The sequence below is a fragment of the Mirounga leonina genome, unplaced genomic scaffold, assembly GCF_011800145.1.
Source record: "Mirounga leonina isolate KUSES-001 unplaced genomic scaffold, KU_Mleo_1.0 Mir_173, whole genome shotgun sequence".
In the NCBI taxonomy this organism is placed as follows: Eukaryota; Metazoa; Chordata; class Mammalia; order Carnivora; family Phocidae; genus Mirounga; species Mirounga leonina.
The window spans coordinates 18,583,087-18,602,091 of NW_023270447.1; the positions used below are offsets into that span (position 1 = coordinate 18,583,087).

Below are 19,005 nucleotides of genomic sequence, written 5' to 3' on the forward strand. Positions count from 1 at the left end.
GAGGTCATATGATACATGTCTTTCTCTGTTTGACTTATTTCACTCAACATAATACCCTCCAGTTCCATCCACGTCATTGCAAATGGCAAGATCTCATTCCTTTTGATGGCTGCATAATATTCCATTGTATATATATACCACATCTTTATCCATTCATCTGTCGATGGACATTTTGGCTCTTTCCACAGTTTGGCTATTGTGGACATTGCTGCTATAAACATCGGGGTGCACGTACCCTTTCAGATTCCTACTTTTGTATCTTTGGAGTAAATACCCAGTAGTGCAATAATATGAATAATTTTAAAGGAAGTTTCATGTATTTAGATATGTAAAAGATGGCATGGACTAAGATAAAAAAATTAACATTGTGTCTGTCCATTTATAGGTATTTTATTTTCCAAGATAATAAAATTTCAATTGTAGGAACATTGATTTTTATTTTTATGATGATAGATGTATAAATTTTAATTTGTTATTTTTTTAACTCTTGTTTTTTTTTACATTTTTATTTCCTGGACTTGTTAGCTCTTTCATTTCAAAAGGTGTAGAAATATGAAAGATAATAAAAACAAATAAATGATCTCATGGCTAGATTTATATGCCTTAAATCCTGGTATACTTTTTTTCCTTTTTTCAGTTGGACTTGATATTCAGCAGAAATTTACAGTCTTTTACTTAGGACCCAAGAGGCTTGGAAGTCAAATAATTATGCGAAAAAAATCAGAAACAGAGATTTCCCGTTCGAAACATTCAAATAGATCTACGGTATCAGGACCCAATAAAGGTAAATGGCTATATTTATTCCTGTATTGCATTAAAGCAAAGTTACGGCTAGGGAGGAGTATCAGTGTTATAGTACTGCTCCATTCAGATGTAGATACTTGGGAATTAGATATTTAAGCTTCATAATAATTACATTAACAGTATATAGTAGGAATTCTTTCTTATAACTAATATTTGTCAAACTGGGGTGATATTTGGAGCACAAATTATTTGACTAGTTTTTGATATACAGTGCCCCTTTTTCATACCCACTCTATTCTTATGGCCATTGTTGGGGAAGAGCAAATGATATATAAGACTTTATAGATTTGATGAGGCAAACCAGGTGACAGTGAACTTTAATTTTTTTTATTATGGAATATTTCAAACATACACAGAAGTAGACAGACCTGTGTAATGAACCCTTATGTACTCATTACCTAAATTAAACAATGATTAACTCATGGCTTATATTGTTTCATCTATACCTCTCTTCAGTTTTCCCCTTCTATATTTTGAAGAAAATTGGATATCATATCATATTCTCTGTAAATGTTTCAGTATATATTTGTAAATGGTAAGGATTTAAGAAAAAACATATATTACTCTTACACATAAAAAGCTAATAGTAACTAATATCATCCAATCCTGAGTTAATATTCAGATTGCTAATTACCATATAAGTAAGGGGAGCAACTAATAGGTACTGAGGGATGTGAAAGCAGTGGTTCCTACCAAAGTAACCTAGACAGTTATGCTTTCTGAATTGGTAGTTATAATAAATAGTAACTGCAGTGAAAGAAGGCAGGAAGAGCACATATAGAATTATTCTGTGAACCCATGAACACTCATCTCCTCCTCTTTAAAGAACACAGAAGAGGGTGCCCGAGTGGCTCAGTTGGTTAAGCATCTGCCTTTGGCTCAGGTCGTGATCCTGATATCCTGGGATTGAGCCCCGTTTTGGGCTCCCTGCTCAGCTGGGAGTCTGCTTCTCCCTCTCCCTCTGCCTGTCCCCCTGCTCATGTCTCTCATGTGCCTCTTTCTCTCAAATAAATGAATAAAGTCTTAAACAAAAAAAGAGCACAGAAGAGCTAACATTTCTGGGTAGAATGCAGTAGTTTGTGGCAGGCCAGTGCATTCATAGTAACAACTATAAAGCCTACCTAAGTAATAAATATTATAATTTTTAGGACATCTGTGAAAGCAGACTAAAGGAACTAAAATTCTAGAGGGAGAACCATTTCAGGACTGAGGAGTCAAGGACCTGTAGGCTCTTAATTAAAAGCCTGAGTATGCTGTGCTCTCAGAAGGGGTTTATGTGATCAACCACTCACCATGTTTGCCTGACAGAGGAAAAGGGAAACCTTCTTTGGTGGAAAATATAATCTGGAATCTACAGACACAATGTCTGCCATACAAAAAAAAATGATGAGACCTTCAAAGAGGCAAGACCATATGACTTATAATTAACAATATAAAGAAATGAAGCAGCTTTGTACATGATTCAAATAAGAGAGCTAGCATTTAAAGATTGTAAAAAATAACTATGATTAATATTTTCAAGAAAATAAAAAAATAAATGTATGAAAGGCTGGGAAATTTCACCAGAAAATTGTAATCCATACAGAGATTTAAATGGACTTTCTTGAATTGAAAAATACATTATCTGAAGTGAAAAACTTATTGGTACGTTTAATAATGGATTGGATATAGCCAAACTCAAGATCTGTGAACTGTTAAACATATCAGGAGAAAATATTCAAATTAAAGCCCAGAGATAAGAGAATGGAAAGAACACACACAAAAAACGTAATACTCAAAAGTTCTAAAATATGCATAATTAAAATCTCTGAAGCACAGAAGAAAAAGAATGGGACAAATGCAATATTCAGAGACAATGGCTAAGAACATTCCAAAATAATGAAAGACATCAACTCATAGATTCAGAATTTTAGCAAACCCCAGGAGACTAATGCACAGAAAACCACAACTGGGCATGTTATAGCAAAACGCTGAAAATCTTAAAAGCAGACACGGAAAAACTACATAACCGTCAAAGGAGCAACAGTGAAACTGATAGCTGATTTATCAACTTTGATGATAGAAACAAGATAATGAACCAACAGCTTCAAAATGCTTTAAAACGCTGCCAACCTAGGTTTCTGTGCCCAGTGAAAAATATCTTTAAAAATAAAAGTGAAATAGAGACACTGAAGAAAAGCAAAACAAAACAAAACTGAAGCACTCCATCACTATTACTAAATTTATTGGCCTGCAGTAAAAGAGATACTTAAGGGAGTTCCTTAAAGGAAAATGACCACAGATGAAAGTGCAGAAACGCTGGAGGGAATGAAAAACTGTAGAGATGGCAAATAAATGGCTAACTCTAAATCAACTATTATAAAACAGTAATTGAAATGACTTCTAGAGTTTTAAATAGATGTAGAATTAAAATGCAAAAATGTTCTTACCTCAGGACTATAGCACATCAAATATGAGGAATATAGAAGGACAGAAATAATAAAGAGAAAAGCAGAAGTGAATGAAATATAGAATGTAAATGTACAACAGAAAAATCAACTAAGTTAACATTTGGTTCTTTGAAAGGATGAATAAATTTAAAAAGCCCTTATCAAGACTGATAAAGAGATAAATACAAATGAACAATATTAAGAATGAAAAAGGGGATACCACTACAAACATCAAAAAGATAAAGATATTGTGAATAATTTTATACCAATAAATTTGACATAATTTGGGTAAAAATGAACAAATCCTTCAGAAGCAAAACTTACTGATGGAAAAAATAGAAAATTTTAGTAGTCTGTTACTAGTAATGAAATTGAAGCAATTAAAAATCTTTCCACAAAGAAATCCTGAGGGTCAGGTGATTTCACTGGTGAATTTCCCCAAACATTTAGGAAAAAATAATATCAAACTTACCCAAATTTTTCAGAGAATGGAGAAGGAAAGAATAGTTTATGATTTAATTTTTTTGAACAGAACCAACATGGGGATCTTGATTTCAAAACCTGACAAAGACATTAAAAGAAAGGGAAATTATTCACCAGTGTACCTCATGGAAATAGATCCAGAAGTTCATAACAAAATATTAGCAAGTAGAATCTGGCCATATATTTAAAAAGCATACTACAGTACAATTAAGTATGGCTTATTCCATGTATGCAAGAGTGCCTTAGCATCCAAAGATGGATCAATGTATTTCACTACATTAACAGGAAAAAAAAAAAGAAAACCATGTGATCCTCTTGATAGAGGTCAAAGAAGTTTGACAGAAATTTAGTGTTCATTTTTTATTAAATATATATATATATAAAACAAATGTCATGCACAGTGGTGAAATCATTTAAAAACTTTCCCATTTAGATGGAGAATGATACAAGAATGTTCTCTATTACTATACCTATTTAACATTGTGCTAGAAGTCCTAGTCAGGGGCGCCTGGGTGGCTCAGTCGTTAAGCGTCTGCCTTCAGCTCAGGTCATGATCCCAGGGTCCTGGGATCGAGTCCCACATTGGGCTTCCTGCTCAGCAGGAAGCCTGCTTCTCCCTCTCCCACTCCCCCTGCTTGTGGCTTGTGTTCCTGCTCTCTCTATCTCTCTGTCAAATAAATAAAAAAAAAAAAATCTAGAAGTCCTAGTCAGTACAATTATATAATAAAAAGAAATAAAAGTGATAAGGATTGGGAAGAAAGAAAGAAGCTCTCATTACTTGAAAGCAACATGATTACAGGGACACCTGGGTGGCTCAGTCAGTTAAGCGTCTGCCTTTGGCTCAGGTCATAATCCCAGTGTCCTGGGATCAAGTCCCGCATCAGGATCCTTGCTCCTTGCCTGCTTCTCCCTCTCCCTCTGCCTCCCTTTCACCCTGTTTATGCTCGTTCTCTCTCTCTCTCTGTCAAATAAATAAATAAAAATCTAAAAAAAAAAGAAAGCAACATGATTATATACCTAGAAAATCCAAAAAACTCTATAGACACATTGTTAGAATTAATATATAAATTTAGAACTATCGCTGGATACAGAGTCAGTATAAAAAAACTACAATAGTACTAAAAAGAATAGAATATTTAAGGATACATTTAATAAAATTAGTGCAAGATGTGATCACAGGAAACTACAAAACACCACTGAGAGAAATTAAAGAAGACATAAATAAATGGAAAGATATCCTATTATAAATCTTAATATTGTTAAGGTGGCAACATTTTCCAAATCAATCCACAGATTCAATGCAATCTATCAAAATCCTAGCTCTGCTTTTGGCAGAAATTCACAAGCTGATTTTAAAATTCATATGGGAGGAGGGAGGCAAGATGGTGAAAGAGTAGGAGACTTTGTTTCATCTGGTCCCTTGAATATAGCTAGATAACTATCATACCATTCTGAACACTTATGAATTCAACCTGAGGTGTAAGAAAAGAATTGCTGGAATTCTACAAATAGAAGAGCAACCACTTTTTGCAAGGTAGGAGGTGCAGAGAAGTGAATCCGAGGGGATGTATCAGATGATAAATGGCAGGGGGAGGGAGCCTCCATAAGCCAGCTGCCGGAAGTTGATATAGTCCCAGAGTGCAAAATCGGAACCTTTAGAAGTCTGCCCCAGTGAGAGACATCCCTGCCTGATAGGTGCTCAGTTGGCGAAGTGGGGCAGAATTCTAGGTGGGACAGTGTGGTCTCAGGATCCTCAGGGTCACAGAAAGAATGGGAGTGCCTGAGCCAGCAGAGTTCCCAAGCACTGAAGTAGGGAAACCAGTTATGGTCAGTGAGCCCAGGAGGGGGCTGTCAGTTCTGTTTGCCATGAACTGAACCACAGCACAAAAGGGCAGAAATGCTACCACCCCTGCCTTCCCCTGGGAGGATCAGTGCAGACGCGCACTGCAGGAGTCTGCAGAGTTTGGCACACACAAAAGTGAAAACTGCTTATCCCTGAGGGTTTACTGAAGAGGGAGCTGTGATCTTTCAGCTCTGGGGCTGGAGATCAGGGCCTGGCCACTTTTATTTTCATCCTCTAAAGAGGCATAGAAAGCCTTCAGGGAACAAAAGCTACATAGAGCAACCAGAAGCAGCTTACACTGAGCCTGGCCCCCTGGCAAGGGGTGGTGTAACTCCGCCCAGGCAAAGACACCTGAGAATCAGCGCAGTAGGCCCCTGCCCCCAGAAGACCACCTGGAACAACAAGCCAACACCAAGTTTGCAGAGTGCACAGGACTGCAAAACTCCAGCACTAGGGGAAAATAGTATATAGAATTCAAGGGTTTTTTCTCATGATTCATTTATCTTTCAGTTTATAATTTTCTTTTTCTTTTTTTCTTTTCAACTAGTTTCTTATATTATCAACTCTTTGTTTTTAAGTCTTTTTTGACTTTCATTTTTACATTTACACATTATAGGTATATTCTTCATTTTTGGCTTCCTTTCACTGTATTCAATTTTATTTTATATCAGTTTTGCTTTCTTTACAATTTTCAGATTTAGTGTCTTCTAACAAACAGACCAAAATATACCCAGGACCAAGTGGATCACCCTGTTTTGTCCACCTGGGAGATTATATTCTCTCCCCCCTCTTTTTAGTTTTTTCTTTTTCTTTTTTGGTTTCTGACCTCTACAGATTTGTCTCATGTATATTTTGCTTGGATTGTGGTTGATATTTTTTATTTTGTTCTCTTGTTCTCTATTCTTCTCTGGGCAAAATGACTAGGAGGAGGAATTCACAGCAAAAGAAAGAACCAGAGGTAATACTCTCTGCCACAGATCTAATTGATATGGATATAAGTAAAATGTCAGACCTGGAATTCAGGATAATGATTATAAAGCTACTAGCTGGGCTTAAAAGACATTAGAGAATCTCTTAGTGCAGATATAAAATCTAATCAGGCTGAAATTAAAAATGCTTTAACTGAGATGCAGTCTAAATTGGATGCTCTAACAGCTAGGGTAAATAAGGCAGAAGAGAGTCAGTGACATAGAAGACAAGTTGATGGAAAGGAAAGAAGCTGAAGAAAAGAGAGAAAAACAACTAATGGACCATGAGAGGAGGCTTTGAGAAATCAGTGATACCATAAAGCAAAACAATTTTAGAATTATTGGGGTCCCAGAGGAAGAAGAAAGAGAGAGAGAGGGACAGAGGTATATTTGAGCAAATCATAGCTGAGAACTTCTCTAATCTGGGGAAGGAAACAGGCATTCAAGTCCAGGAGGTAGAGAGGACTCCCCTCAAAATCAATAAAAATAGATCAACACCCTAACATATAATAGTGAAGCTTGCAAATTTCATGGGGTGCCTGGGTGGCTCAGTTGTTAAACATCTGCCTTTGGCTCAGGTCATGATCCCAGGGTCCTCGGATCGAGCCCCGCGTCGGGCTCCCTGCTCCACAGGAAGCCTGCTTCTCCCTCTCCCACTCCCCGAGCTTGTGTTCCCTTTCTCGCTGTGTCTCTCTCTGTCAAATAAATAAAATCTTAAAAAAAAAAAAAAAAGTGAAGCTTGCAAATTTCAGGGATAAAGAGAAAGTCCTGAAAGTAGCTCAAGACAAGAGGTTCTTAACCTACAAGGGTAGGAACATTAGGCTGGCAGGCCTATCCACAGAGACCTGGCAGGCCAGAAAGGGTTGACATGATATATTCAGGGTACTTAATAAGAAAAACATGCAGCTAAGAATACTTTATCCAGCAAGGCTGTCATTCAGAATTGAAGGAGAGAATAAAGAGCTTCCAGGACAAACAGAAACTAAAAGAATTTGTGATCACTAAACCAGCCCTGCAAGAAATATTAAAGGGGATCTTGTAAGTGAAGAGAGAGCCCAAAAGTAGCATAGACGAGAAAGAAACAGAGACAATCTACAGAAACAGGGACTTTACAGGTAATACAATGGCACTAAATTCACATTTTTCACTAGTTACCCTGAATGTAAATGGGCTAAATGCTCCAATCAAAAGACACAGGTATCAGATTGGATAAAAAAGCAAGACTCATCCATATGCTGTCTACAAGAGACTCATTTTAGACCTAAAGACACCTTCAGATTGGAAGTGAGGGGGTGGAGGGGCGCCTGGGTGGCTCAGTCGTTAAGCGTCTGCCTTCGGCTCAGGTCATGATCCCAGGGTCCTGGGATCGAGCCCCGCGTCGGGCTCCCTGCTCCGCGGGAAGCCTGCTTCTCCTTCTCCCACTCCCCTCGCTTGTGTTCCTGCTCTCGCTGTGTCTCTCTCCGTCAAATAAATAAATAAAATCTTTAAAAAAAAAAAAAGAAAGAAAAAAGAAAGTGAGGGGGTGGAGAACCATTTATCATGCTAATGAACATCCAAAGAAAGCTGGGGTAGCATTCCTTATATCAGACAATATAGATACTAACCAAAGACTGTAATAAGGGATGAAGAGGGACATTATATCATACTTAAAGGGTCCATCCAACAAAAAGATCTAATAATCATAAACATTTATGCTCCTAACTTGGGAGCAGCCAATTATATAAACCAATAAATAACCAAATTAAAGAAACACATCAATAATAATACAGTAATAGTAATAGGGACTTCAACACCCCACTCACAGCAATGGACAGATCATTTAAGCAGAAGATCAACAAGGAAACAAGGGCTTTGAATGACACACTGGACCAAATGGACTTCACAGATATATACAGAGCATTCCATCTTAAAACAACAGAATACACATTCTTCTCGAGTGCACATGGAACATTCTCCAGGATAGATCCCATACTGGGTCACAAATCAGGTCTCAACTTGTACCCAAAGATGGGGATCGTTCCCTTCATATTTTTGGACCACAATGCTTTGAAACTTGAACTCAGTCACAAGAGGAAATTTGGCAGGAATTCAAACACTTGGAGGTTAAAGAGCATCCTACTAAAGAATGAATGGTTCAACCAGGAAATTAAAGAAGAATTTAAAAAATTCATGGAAACAAATGAAAATGAAAACACAACCTTTCAAAACCTTTGGGATACAGCAAAAGCAGTCCTAAGAGGGAAGTACAAAGCAATACAAGCCTTTCTCAAGAAATTAGAAAAGCCTCAAATACACAAGCTAACCTTACACCTAAAGGAGCTGGAGAAGGAACAGCAAATAAACCCGAAACCAAGTAGGAGAAAAGAAATAATAGATTAAGTAGAAATCAATGAAATAGAAACCAAAAGAACAGTAGAACAGATCAATGAAACTTGAAGCTGGCTCTCTGAAAGAATTAATAAGATCAATAGCCAGACTTATCAAAAAGAAAAGAGAAAGGACCCAAAGTAATTAAATCATGAATGAAAGAGGAGACATCGCCACCAACACCAAGGAAATACAAACAATTTTAAGAACATATTATGAGCAACTATATGCCAGCAAATTAGGCAATCTGGAAGAAATGGATGCATTCCTAGAAACTTAAAAACGGAAACAGGAAGAAACAGAAAATTGAACAGACCCATAATCAGCAAGGAAATTGAAGCAGTAATCAAAAATTTCCCAACAAACAAGAGTCCAGGGCTAGATGGCTTCCCAGGGGAATTCTACCAAACATTTAAAGAACTACTACCTATTTTTCTGAAGCTGTTTCAAAAAAAATAGAAAGGGATGGAAAACTTCCGGACTCATTCTATGAGGCCAGCATTACCTTTTTTTTTTTTTTTTAAATTCCAGGGCAGCATTACCTTGATCCCAAAACCAGACAAAGAGCCCACCAAAAAGGAGAATTACAGACCAATATCCCTGATGAATGTGGATGCAAAAATTCTCACCAAGATACTAGCCAATAGGATCCAGTAGTATATTAAAAGGATTATTCATCATGACCAAGTGGGATTTATTTCTGGGCTGCAAGGATGATTCAACATTCACAAATCAATCAGCATGATACATCACATTAATTTAAAAAAGGACAAAAACCATATGATCCTCTTAATTGATGCAGAAAAAGCATTTGAGAAAATACAGCATCCTTTCTTGATTAAAATTCTCCACAGTGTAGGGTTAGAAGGAACATACTTCAATATCATAAAAGCCACATACAAAAAGCCCACAACAATTGACATTCTCAATGGGGAAAAACTGAGAGCTTTTCCCCTAAGGTCAGGAACACAACCAATGCTCACTCTCACCCCTGTTGTTCAACATATATTACTAGCCTCAGCAATCAGATAACAAAAAGAAATAAAAAGCATTCAAATTGGCAAAGAATAAGTCAAATTCTAACTCTTTGCAGATGACATGATACTTTATGTGGAAAACCCGAAAGACTCCACCCCAAAATTACAAGAACTCATACAGGAAGTCAGCAACGTGGCAGGATATAAAATCAGTGCACAGAAATCAGTTGCATTTCTATACACTAACAATGAGACAAAAGAAAGAGAAATTAAGGAATCGATCCCATTTACAACTGCACCAAAAACTATAAGATACTTTAGAATGAACCAAACCGAAGAGGTAAAGGACCTGTACTCTAAAAACTAGAGAACACGTATGAAAGAAATTGAGGGAGACACAAAGAAATGGAAAAACATTCCACACTCATGAACTGGAAGAATAAATATTGTTAAAATGTCTATGCTACCCAGAGCAATATACACATTCAATGCAATCTCTGTCAAAATACCATCAACATTTTACACAGAGCTGGAACAAATAATCCTAAAATGTGTATGGAACCAGAAAAGACCCCAGATAGCCAGAGGAATGTTGATAAAGAAAACCAAAGCTGGTGGCATCACAATGCCAGACTTCAAGCTCTTTACAAAGCTGTAATCATCAAGACAGTATGGTACTGGCACAAAAACAGACACATAGATCAATGGAACAGAATAGAGAACCCAGAAATGGACCCTCAACTCTATGGTCAACTAATTTTTGACAAAGCAGGAAAGAATATCCAATGGAAAAAGGACAGTCTTTTCAATAAATGGTATTGAGAAAATTGAACAGCCACATGCAAAAGAATGAAACTGGACCATTTTCTTACACTGTGCACAAAGATAAATTCAAAATGGATAAAAGACCTAAATGTGAGACAGGAATCCATCAAGATCCTAGAGGAGAACACAGGTAGCAATCTCTTCAACCTTGGCCACAGCAACTTCTTGCTAGACACATTCTCCAAAGGCAAGGGAAACAAAAGCAAAAAATGAACTATTGGGACTTCATTAAGATAAAAAGCTTCTGCACAGCAAAGGAAACAGTCAACAAAACTAAAAGGAAACCTATGGAATGGAAGAAGATATTTGCAAATGACATACCAAATAAAGGGCTAATGTCCAAGATCTATAAAGAATTTATCAAACTCAACACCCAAAAACAAATAATCCAGTTGAGAAATGGGCAGAAGACATGAACAGACATTTCTCCAAAGAAGACATACAAATGGCCAACAGACACATGAAAAATGCTCCACATCTCTTGGCATCAGGGTAATACAAATCAAAACCACAATAAAATATCACCTCACACTGGTCAGAATGGCTAAAATTAACAAGACAAGAAACAACAAATTTTGGCGAGGATGCGTAGAAAGGGAGACCCTCTTACACTGTTGGTGGGAATGCAAGCTGGTACAGCCACTCTGGAAAAGAGTATGGAGGTTCTTCAAGAAGTTAAAAATAGAACTACCCTAAGACCCAGCAATTGCACTACTGGGTATTTACCCCAAAGATACAAATGTAGTGATCCAAGAGGGCACCTGCACCCCAGTGTTCATAGCAGCAATGTCCACAATAGCTAAACTGTGGAAAGAACGGAGGTGTCCATCAACAGATGAATGGATAAAGAAGAAGTGATATATATATACAACGGAATATTACTCAGCCATCAGAAAGGATGAATACTTACCATATACATCAATATGGATGGAACTGGAGGGTATTATGCTGAGCAAAATAGGTCAATTAGAGAAAGACAATAATCATATGGTTTCACTCCTACGTGGAATATAAGAAAGAGTGCAGAGGATCATAGGGGAAGGGAGGGAAAACTGAATGGGAAGTCATCAGAGAGGGAGAAAAACCATGAAAGACTCTTAACTATAGGAAACAAACTGAGGGTTGCTGGAGGGGAGGTGGTTGGGGGGATAGGGTAATTCGGTGATAAGCATTAAGGAGGGCACATGGTGTGATGAGCAGTGGGTGTTATAAGCACCTGATGAATTACTGAACACTACATCTGAAACTAATGATGTACTATATGTTGGCTAATTGAATTTAAACAAATAAATAAAATTCATATGGGAATGTAAGGGATCTGAATTAGCCAATCAGTCTTGAAAAAAAAGAAGAACAAAGATAGAGGACTCACAATTCCTGATTTCAAAACTTATTACAAAGCCACAGTAGTCAAAACAGTGTGGTACTGGCATAATAATAGCCTATAGATCAACGGAATATATTTGAGAGTACAGAAAAAATCCCATACATCTGTGGTCAATTGATTTGGGACAAAGATGTTAAAACAGTTCAGGGTGGGGGAAGAATAGCCTTTCAACAAATAGGGCTGGACAACTGGATAGTCAGTTGAATTAATTATATCATAATTACTTCATACCATATATGGTATTACTTCATACCATAAATACTTCATACCATATGTAAAAATTAACTCAAAATTTGTTAAAGACCCAGAAGTAGGATTAAAACTGTAATACTCTTAGAAAAAAACATGGGTTTATATCTTCATGACCTTGGGTTAAGCAGTGGTTTCTTAGGTATAACACCTAAAGCTCAAGCAACTAAAAAAAAAAGATGAATTGGACTTCATCAAGATTAAAAACTTCTGGGGGCACCTGGGTGGCTTAGTTGGTTAAGCGTCTGCCTTTGGCTCAGGTCATGATCCCAGGATCCTGGGATCAAGTCCCACATTGGGCTCCTTGCTCAGCAGAGAGCCTGCTTCTCCCTCTGCTTGCCACTCTTCCTGCTTGTGCACTCTTTCTCTCTCTCTCTGACAAATAAAGTCTTTTTTAAAAAAAGATTAAAAACCTTTGTGCTTCAAGTAACACTATCAAGAAAGTGGAAAGGCAACCCAAAGAATGAGAGAAAATATTTGCAAATCACATATCTGATAAAGGACTAGTATCTGGTATATATAAAGACGTTTTACAACTCAACAATAAAATAGCAAGGAGCCAAATTCAAACTGGTAAAAGGATATGAATAGACATTTTTGCAAGGAAGAACTACAAATGACCAATACACACATGAAAAGTTGCTCAACATCATTAATCAAGATAGAAATGCAAACCAAAACTACAGTGTGATACTACTTCCCACCCACTTTAGTAAAAAAGATGGACAATAATAAGTGTTGATGAGAACGTGGGGACATTGAAACCCTCATAGCACTGCTATGGGAATGCAAAATTGTGCAGCTGCTTTGGAAAACAGTTTGCCAGGTCCTCAAGAAGTTAAACATAGAATTACCATGTGACCCAGCAGTACCTTTTCTGTGTTCACATCCAAAAGAATTGAAAACATACAAAAACTAGTATGTGAATGTTTATAACATCATTATTCATAATAGCCAAAAAATAGAAACAACTGAAATGTTCACCAATGATGGAATGGATAAGTAAAATGTAGTATAACCATATAATGGAATATTCACTCATAAAGAAGAATAAATAACTGATACATGGATGAACCCTGAAAACATTATGCTAATGAGAGAAGCCATTCACAAAAGGTCAGATATTGTTAGATTCCATTTATATGGAAAGTGTAGAATAGGCAAATTTATAGAGATGGGTGTAGGAAGGAAGATGCAGAGGCTGGGTGTAGGAAGAAATGAGTAACTACTAATAGGTATGTGATTTTTTTTTTTAAAGTGATAATGTTCTGAAATTAGATACAGTGATGGTTACACAACCTTGGGAATATACTAAAAACCTACGAAACTGTATACTTTTTAAGAGGGTACATTTTATGGTATGAATTATATTTCAACTAAAAAATTTGAAAAGCAATAGTATTACTATACCAGCAAACAAAAAAGAGATAGAAATCATAATTTTTAAAATGCCATTTACAATAGCATCAGAAATCAGTTTAAGAAAGACAATTTAGAATTAGAGCTGCACGAAGATAATATAAACTCAGAGCCATCAGCTGGCCATCCTTTACCACATGCAGAAAGGATCACAGACAGCAGAGTTTGGGAAGAGAAAACTAAAGCAGAGGTACAGAGAGGTGCAAAGGTGAGAATGCCAGAGCTGGGACTATGATGACTTCCCATTTCTTGGTTTCAGTCCCTTCTGATGCCTCGCTGAATTGCTGCTTTGGATTCTGTGACATATCTGTATTCATGTAACACGTTTCCCCCCACTCACCAGCTGTTTTTGTTTAAAGTAGCTTGTTTGTTACTTAAAATTGTAATGAGAAGTTGGAATGTTTACTATACTTCCTGCTAGTATGAGCCTTTTATAAGAGCAAAAGTTCCCTACATATTTTGCACAATCCTGTGAAAATGGGTAAAAGATGCTTCCTATCAAATAATATTTTATTACACATACACACACATACCCTTCACATACATATACATACAACCATTCCAAATCTTTTTTTTTTTTTTTCAAATTTTTATTTAAATTCCAGTTAGTTAACATACAGTGCAATATTGGTTTCGGGAGTAGAATTCAGTGATTCGTCACTTACATACCACACCCAGTGCTCGTCATAACAAGTACCCACCTTAATACCCATCACCTATGTAGCCCACGCCCACCTACCTCCCTCCATCAACCCTCAGTTCTCTATCATTAAGAGTCTCTTATGGTTTGTTGCCCTGTCTCTTTTTTCCCCCCCTTCCTATATGTTCATCTCTTTTGTTTCTTAAATTCCCCATATGAGTGAAATCATATGGTATTTGTCTTTCTCTGACTTATTTCTCTTAGCATAATACACTCTAGCTCCATCCACATCATTGCAAATGGCAAGATTTCATTCTTTTTGATGGCTGAGTGATATTCCAGTGTATGTGTGTATGTGTGTGTGTGTGTGTGTGTATACACACATACATATACCACATCTTCTTTATCCATTCATCAGTCGATGGATATGGGCACTTTCCAGATTTTGGCTACTCTTGATAATGCTGTTATAAACATTGGGATGCATGTACCCCTTCGAATCTGTATTTTTCAACCATCCCAAATCTTATGAACATTCCAATTATGTAATTCAGTTCTTATATGCAAATTCATATATCCCCAAATAAAGATACACAATTATACCTTTAAACATAACATACATATCCTATCTGCACCTTTCTCAATAAGTGACACAATGAAGGGGTCATAGATTTACCCTACTAAGTTTGTGACAACAAAATTTGGGCTTTTCAAAACAATCCAAATTTCAATTTTTCTGACCTCCTGTCAGACCATGTTATTAAATGATACAAACATAGTTCAGAGACTGCTAAATAATTGTTTCTCAATGTGCTTGCAAGTTCAACACATACTTTAGTATTATAATATCAAATTATGGGGCCATATATAAAAACAAAAGTATGCACCTTAATTTACATAATATAACTAAAAATTATTTTCATGCTTGTGTTTGAAAACATTCTTTTAGCAGTAGTTTCTCATCTATATAGTCCAATAGATAACATTTTTGTAAAATTTAAAGAAAAATATTTTTGCTATTTTTAAGGTATGATGACAGTGTGAAAAATACAATATTTTGGTTGTAAAATATTTAAAAATTTTCAGGTCTATTCTTAATACATAAGGTTTAGACATTTAAACTTTTGGTCCTTTAGGGGCGCCTGGGTGGCTCAGTCGTTAAGCGTCTGCCTTCGGCTCAGGTCATGATCCCGGGGTCCTGGGATCGAGTCCCACTTCGGGCTCCCTGCTCGGCAGGAGGCCTGCTTCTCCCTCTCCCACTCCCCCTGCTTGTGTTCCTCCTCTCGCTATGTCTCTCTCTGTCAAATAAATAAACAAAAAATCTTTAAAAAAAAAAAAAAAACTTTTGGTCCTTTAAATAGATTCTCAGTAAGAAGTATGGACTTTGGGGGTGCCCAGTGGCTCAGCTGTTAAGCGTCTGCCTTCGGCTCAGGTTATGATCCCAGAGTCCTGGGATCAAGCCCCACATCGGGCTCTCTGCTAGGTGGGAAGTCTGCTTCTCCCTCTCCCACTCCCCCTGCTTGTGTTCCCTCTCTCTCTGTCAAATAAATAAATAAAATCTTTAAAAAAAAAAAGTATGGACTTTAATTTGAAGAAAATTGATTTGACATTAGTAAATTCATTTGCATTTGCTGTGCCATTCTGAGTTGAAAATTTAGTATATTTGAAAAATGAAAAGACAGAAGAAATGCCTGAGCACTGTGGAAGTGTGCAGATTTAAATACTAGTCAAAACACAGTTTGGTTTTCTTTATACTTTTTGGTGTATAAATGCATTAAATTGCAAAACCAAGGACTCCCAATTCATTAGTGTTACCTTTTTCTTGATAAATAACAAAATGATACGATATTTGACAAAAAAATAAGATGAGATGCTCTCTCATTTAAAAAGTAAAGTCATATGGGGTGCCTGGGTGGCTCAGATGCTTAAGCTTCTGCCTTCAGCTCAGGTCATGATCCCAGGGTCCTGGGAGGGTGGCTCAGATGCTTAAGCTTTTGCCTTCAGCTCAGGTCATGATCCCAGGGTCCTGGGATTGAGCCCCACGTCCGGCTCCTGGCTCAGCAGGGAGCCTACTTCTCCCTCTCCCTCTGCCTCTCCCCCTGCTCATGCTCTCTCTCTCTCTCTCTCTCTCTATCTCTGTGTCTCGAATGAATAAATAAAATCGTTTAAAAAAAATAAATAAAAAGTAAAGTCATAAAGTGCATAAATCTGATTAACATAAATCAGGAACTGCAAGTCAAAGTAATATTCTTTTAGAAATACTAATCCCAGGGGTGCCTGGGTGGCTCAGTCAGTTAAGTGTCCGACTCTTGATTTTGGCTCAGGTCATGATCCTGGGGTTGTGGTATTGAGCCCCAGAGTCGGGCTCCCCCCTCAGCAAAAGTTTTTTTTGGAGATTCTCACTTTCCCTCTCCCTCACCCTCCCCCGAAATAAAGAAATCTTAAAAAAAATATTAACTTCAGTAGCTAGCTTATGCAGAGACCAATTATTTAAATTTATAATTAGGATGCAAGGCTAAGTGTATCAGGGGTTATGTGCCTACTATTATCAGTTTTTCTTAGATTTTTTTTAAAGCAACCAACAGCTGCCCCACAGCCATTACTGACCCTGTTAAAGTAATTTTAAATATTTTCTTTAAATACAATTCTAGTTGACATTAATGAATTTATTTTACTTTAAGTACTTAGAATTGGGGGCTTTAAAAACATGCAAATCTATATGTGACAAAACTTCGAAAACGTATGCATTTCAGATTATTGTAGTGATGGGAATATGGGATCTATTAACTTTAAATTATACCTAAGAGTACAGCTTAGGTCAATTTTCTTTGAGAACCTAATTTTTCCAATTATCAATCTCTGTAAGCTTATATTTGTTAATAAGACAAATTCAGACAATTCTCAGGATATGGGAAGTGGGGTGAGGATGGGGGAGCACTTATAAGTACCATTTCTAACAGAAAAAGTTTTTGTCACTTAGGTAATTAATATCTATATGCTAATATTCTATAAACAAACTTGTATACAGTCTTCATTCCCAACAAGACTTGCCAGCTCTGCCTTGGAATTTGTGGAAGTCCCCAGAACCTAAAATTCAACTCCAGGTGGTAGGTAGTTTTCAACCACTGGGAATAAATGTGTGTAGTCATTGTGCGCCATCTTGTGGTGATGTTTAGAAATGCACCTATTAGGAATTGGATTAGGGAACAAAGCAATTCCTTATCCCTTATTGCAAAACAAAAACCTACAAGGCATTTTCCCCTCGTCTTCCCATCCCCAAATCCTCTGATTCCCTAAATAAATTAAATGCATTATTTGGGGAGAGAATTAAGGTAGCTAGTATAACTAGGGAGGCGGGGTGGTTGAGAGATCAGGCTCTGGAATTAGACTACCTTAAGTTAGAATCTCAGATTTGCTATTTCTTATCCGGATAGTCTTGATTCTCTGGAATTAGACAAGGAGACAGAAAATATAAGAGATAAAGGGAAATCTAGGAGTCTGATAGCTGACTAATAAATGTTTCAGAAAGAGAGAGCAAACAAATCAGAAGAAATAATTTAAGAAAATTTTCTACACTTGGAGATACAGATCCGCACATCAAAAAGGCTTAGTCAGTGCTAATTAGGATGAATGAAAGAATATCTACAAAGGAGGAATAATTGCAACATTTCAGAACATCATGGATAAAGAGAAAATCATAAATGCTTCCAAGGAACAAGAATTGAAATTTTGTTAATCTTTATCAGTAGCACTGGATGGTAGAAGACAATAGACTTAAAGTTCAGGGAAAATGATTTTCAACCCTGTGTTCTATACCCAGCCAAACTATTAAGTGTGAAAGTAAAGTAATTTTAATACATTCAAGGATTTAGAAAGTTGAACTCACACACATCTTTTCTGAAGCAGTTGCTTGCGTATGAGCACAATATAACAAAGCAATTAACCAAAAAAGAAAATGTCAAAGAATCCAAGAATAGTGGATTCACTCAAGAAACTTAATGAAAGGAAGTTCAGGATGACAACTGTAGGAGAGGCCACATTACGTTAAGAGGAGGATGGAGGGCTCAAGAAGTATCTATGAGGAGGGAATAAATAGGTGGTGTCTCCATGTATTTATTTTTGTCTCTGAAATATTAAATACACTTAAAGAAATTTAAGATAGATAGTGCTAGACTAAAAGAAAGGCAGGAAAACTTCAGGGAAAATATAGCTGCTCAAGAAAGAAAAGCACTTCACTTGATTCAGTATTAATATTTTTATTTTTTGTATAGCTCTCAAATCAGCCCATTCTCTGACTCTACTACTGTCATCACTCTAGATTGAGTTACCATCATTTTTTTTGCCTAGACTCCTCTGGTAGCCTTTTTTCAAAATGCAAATTTAATTATGTTCCTTCCTTGATTAAATCACTATAGTGTCTTCCCCTAGCTCTTAGAATAAAAGATCCAAATCATTAACATCCCTACTAGGTTCCACACTGTCTCATGGTCAGGCAGTTCCTAAGCAGCAGTGAGATGGCAGCTGCTAGGTAGTCTTGCCTCACCTCCATAGAATTGGCTGGTAAGGACACAAGAGACCTAAATGGATCTAGACAGTTTATTACTTACAGAGATG

The 19,005-nt window shown here is 36.8% G+C and overlaps 1 protein-coding gene across 9 annotated transcripts in view; it reads left to right on the forward strand.

Moving 5' to 3' along the window:
- HFM1 (helicase for meiosis 1) overlaps window positions 1-19,005 on the forward strand; it is a 111,692-nt gene that overhangs the window by 71,409 nt on the left and 21,278 nt on the right. For all 9 annotated transcript variants that reach the window (XM_035018054.1, XM_035018055.1, XM_035018058.1 and 6 more), the window contains one exon: window positions 638-784. In XM_035018054.1, coding sequence (XP_034873945.1) covers window positions 638-784 — 147 coding nt within the window. The remainder of the gene's footprint in view (window positions 1-637; window positions 785-19,005) is intronic.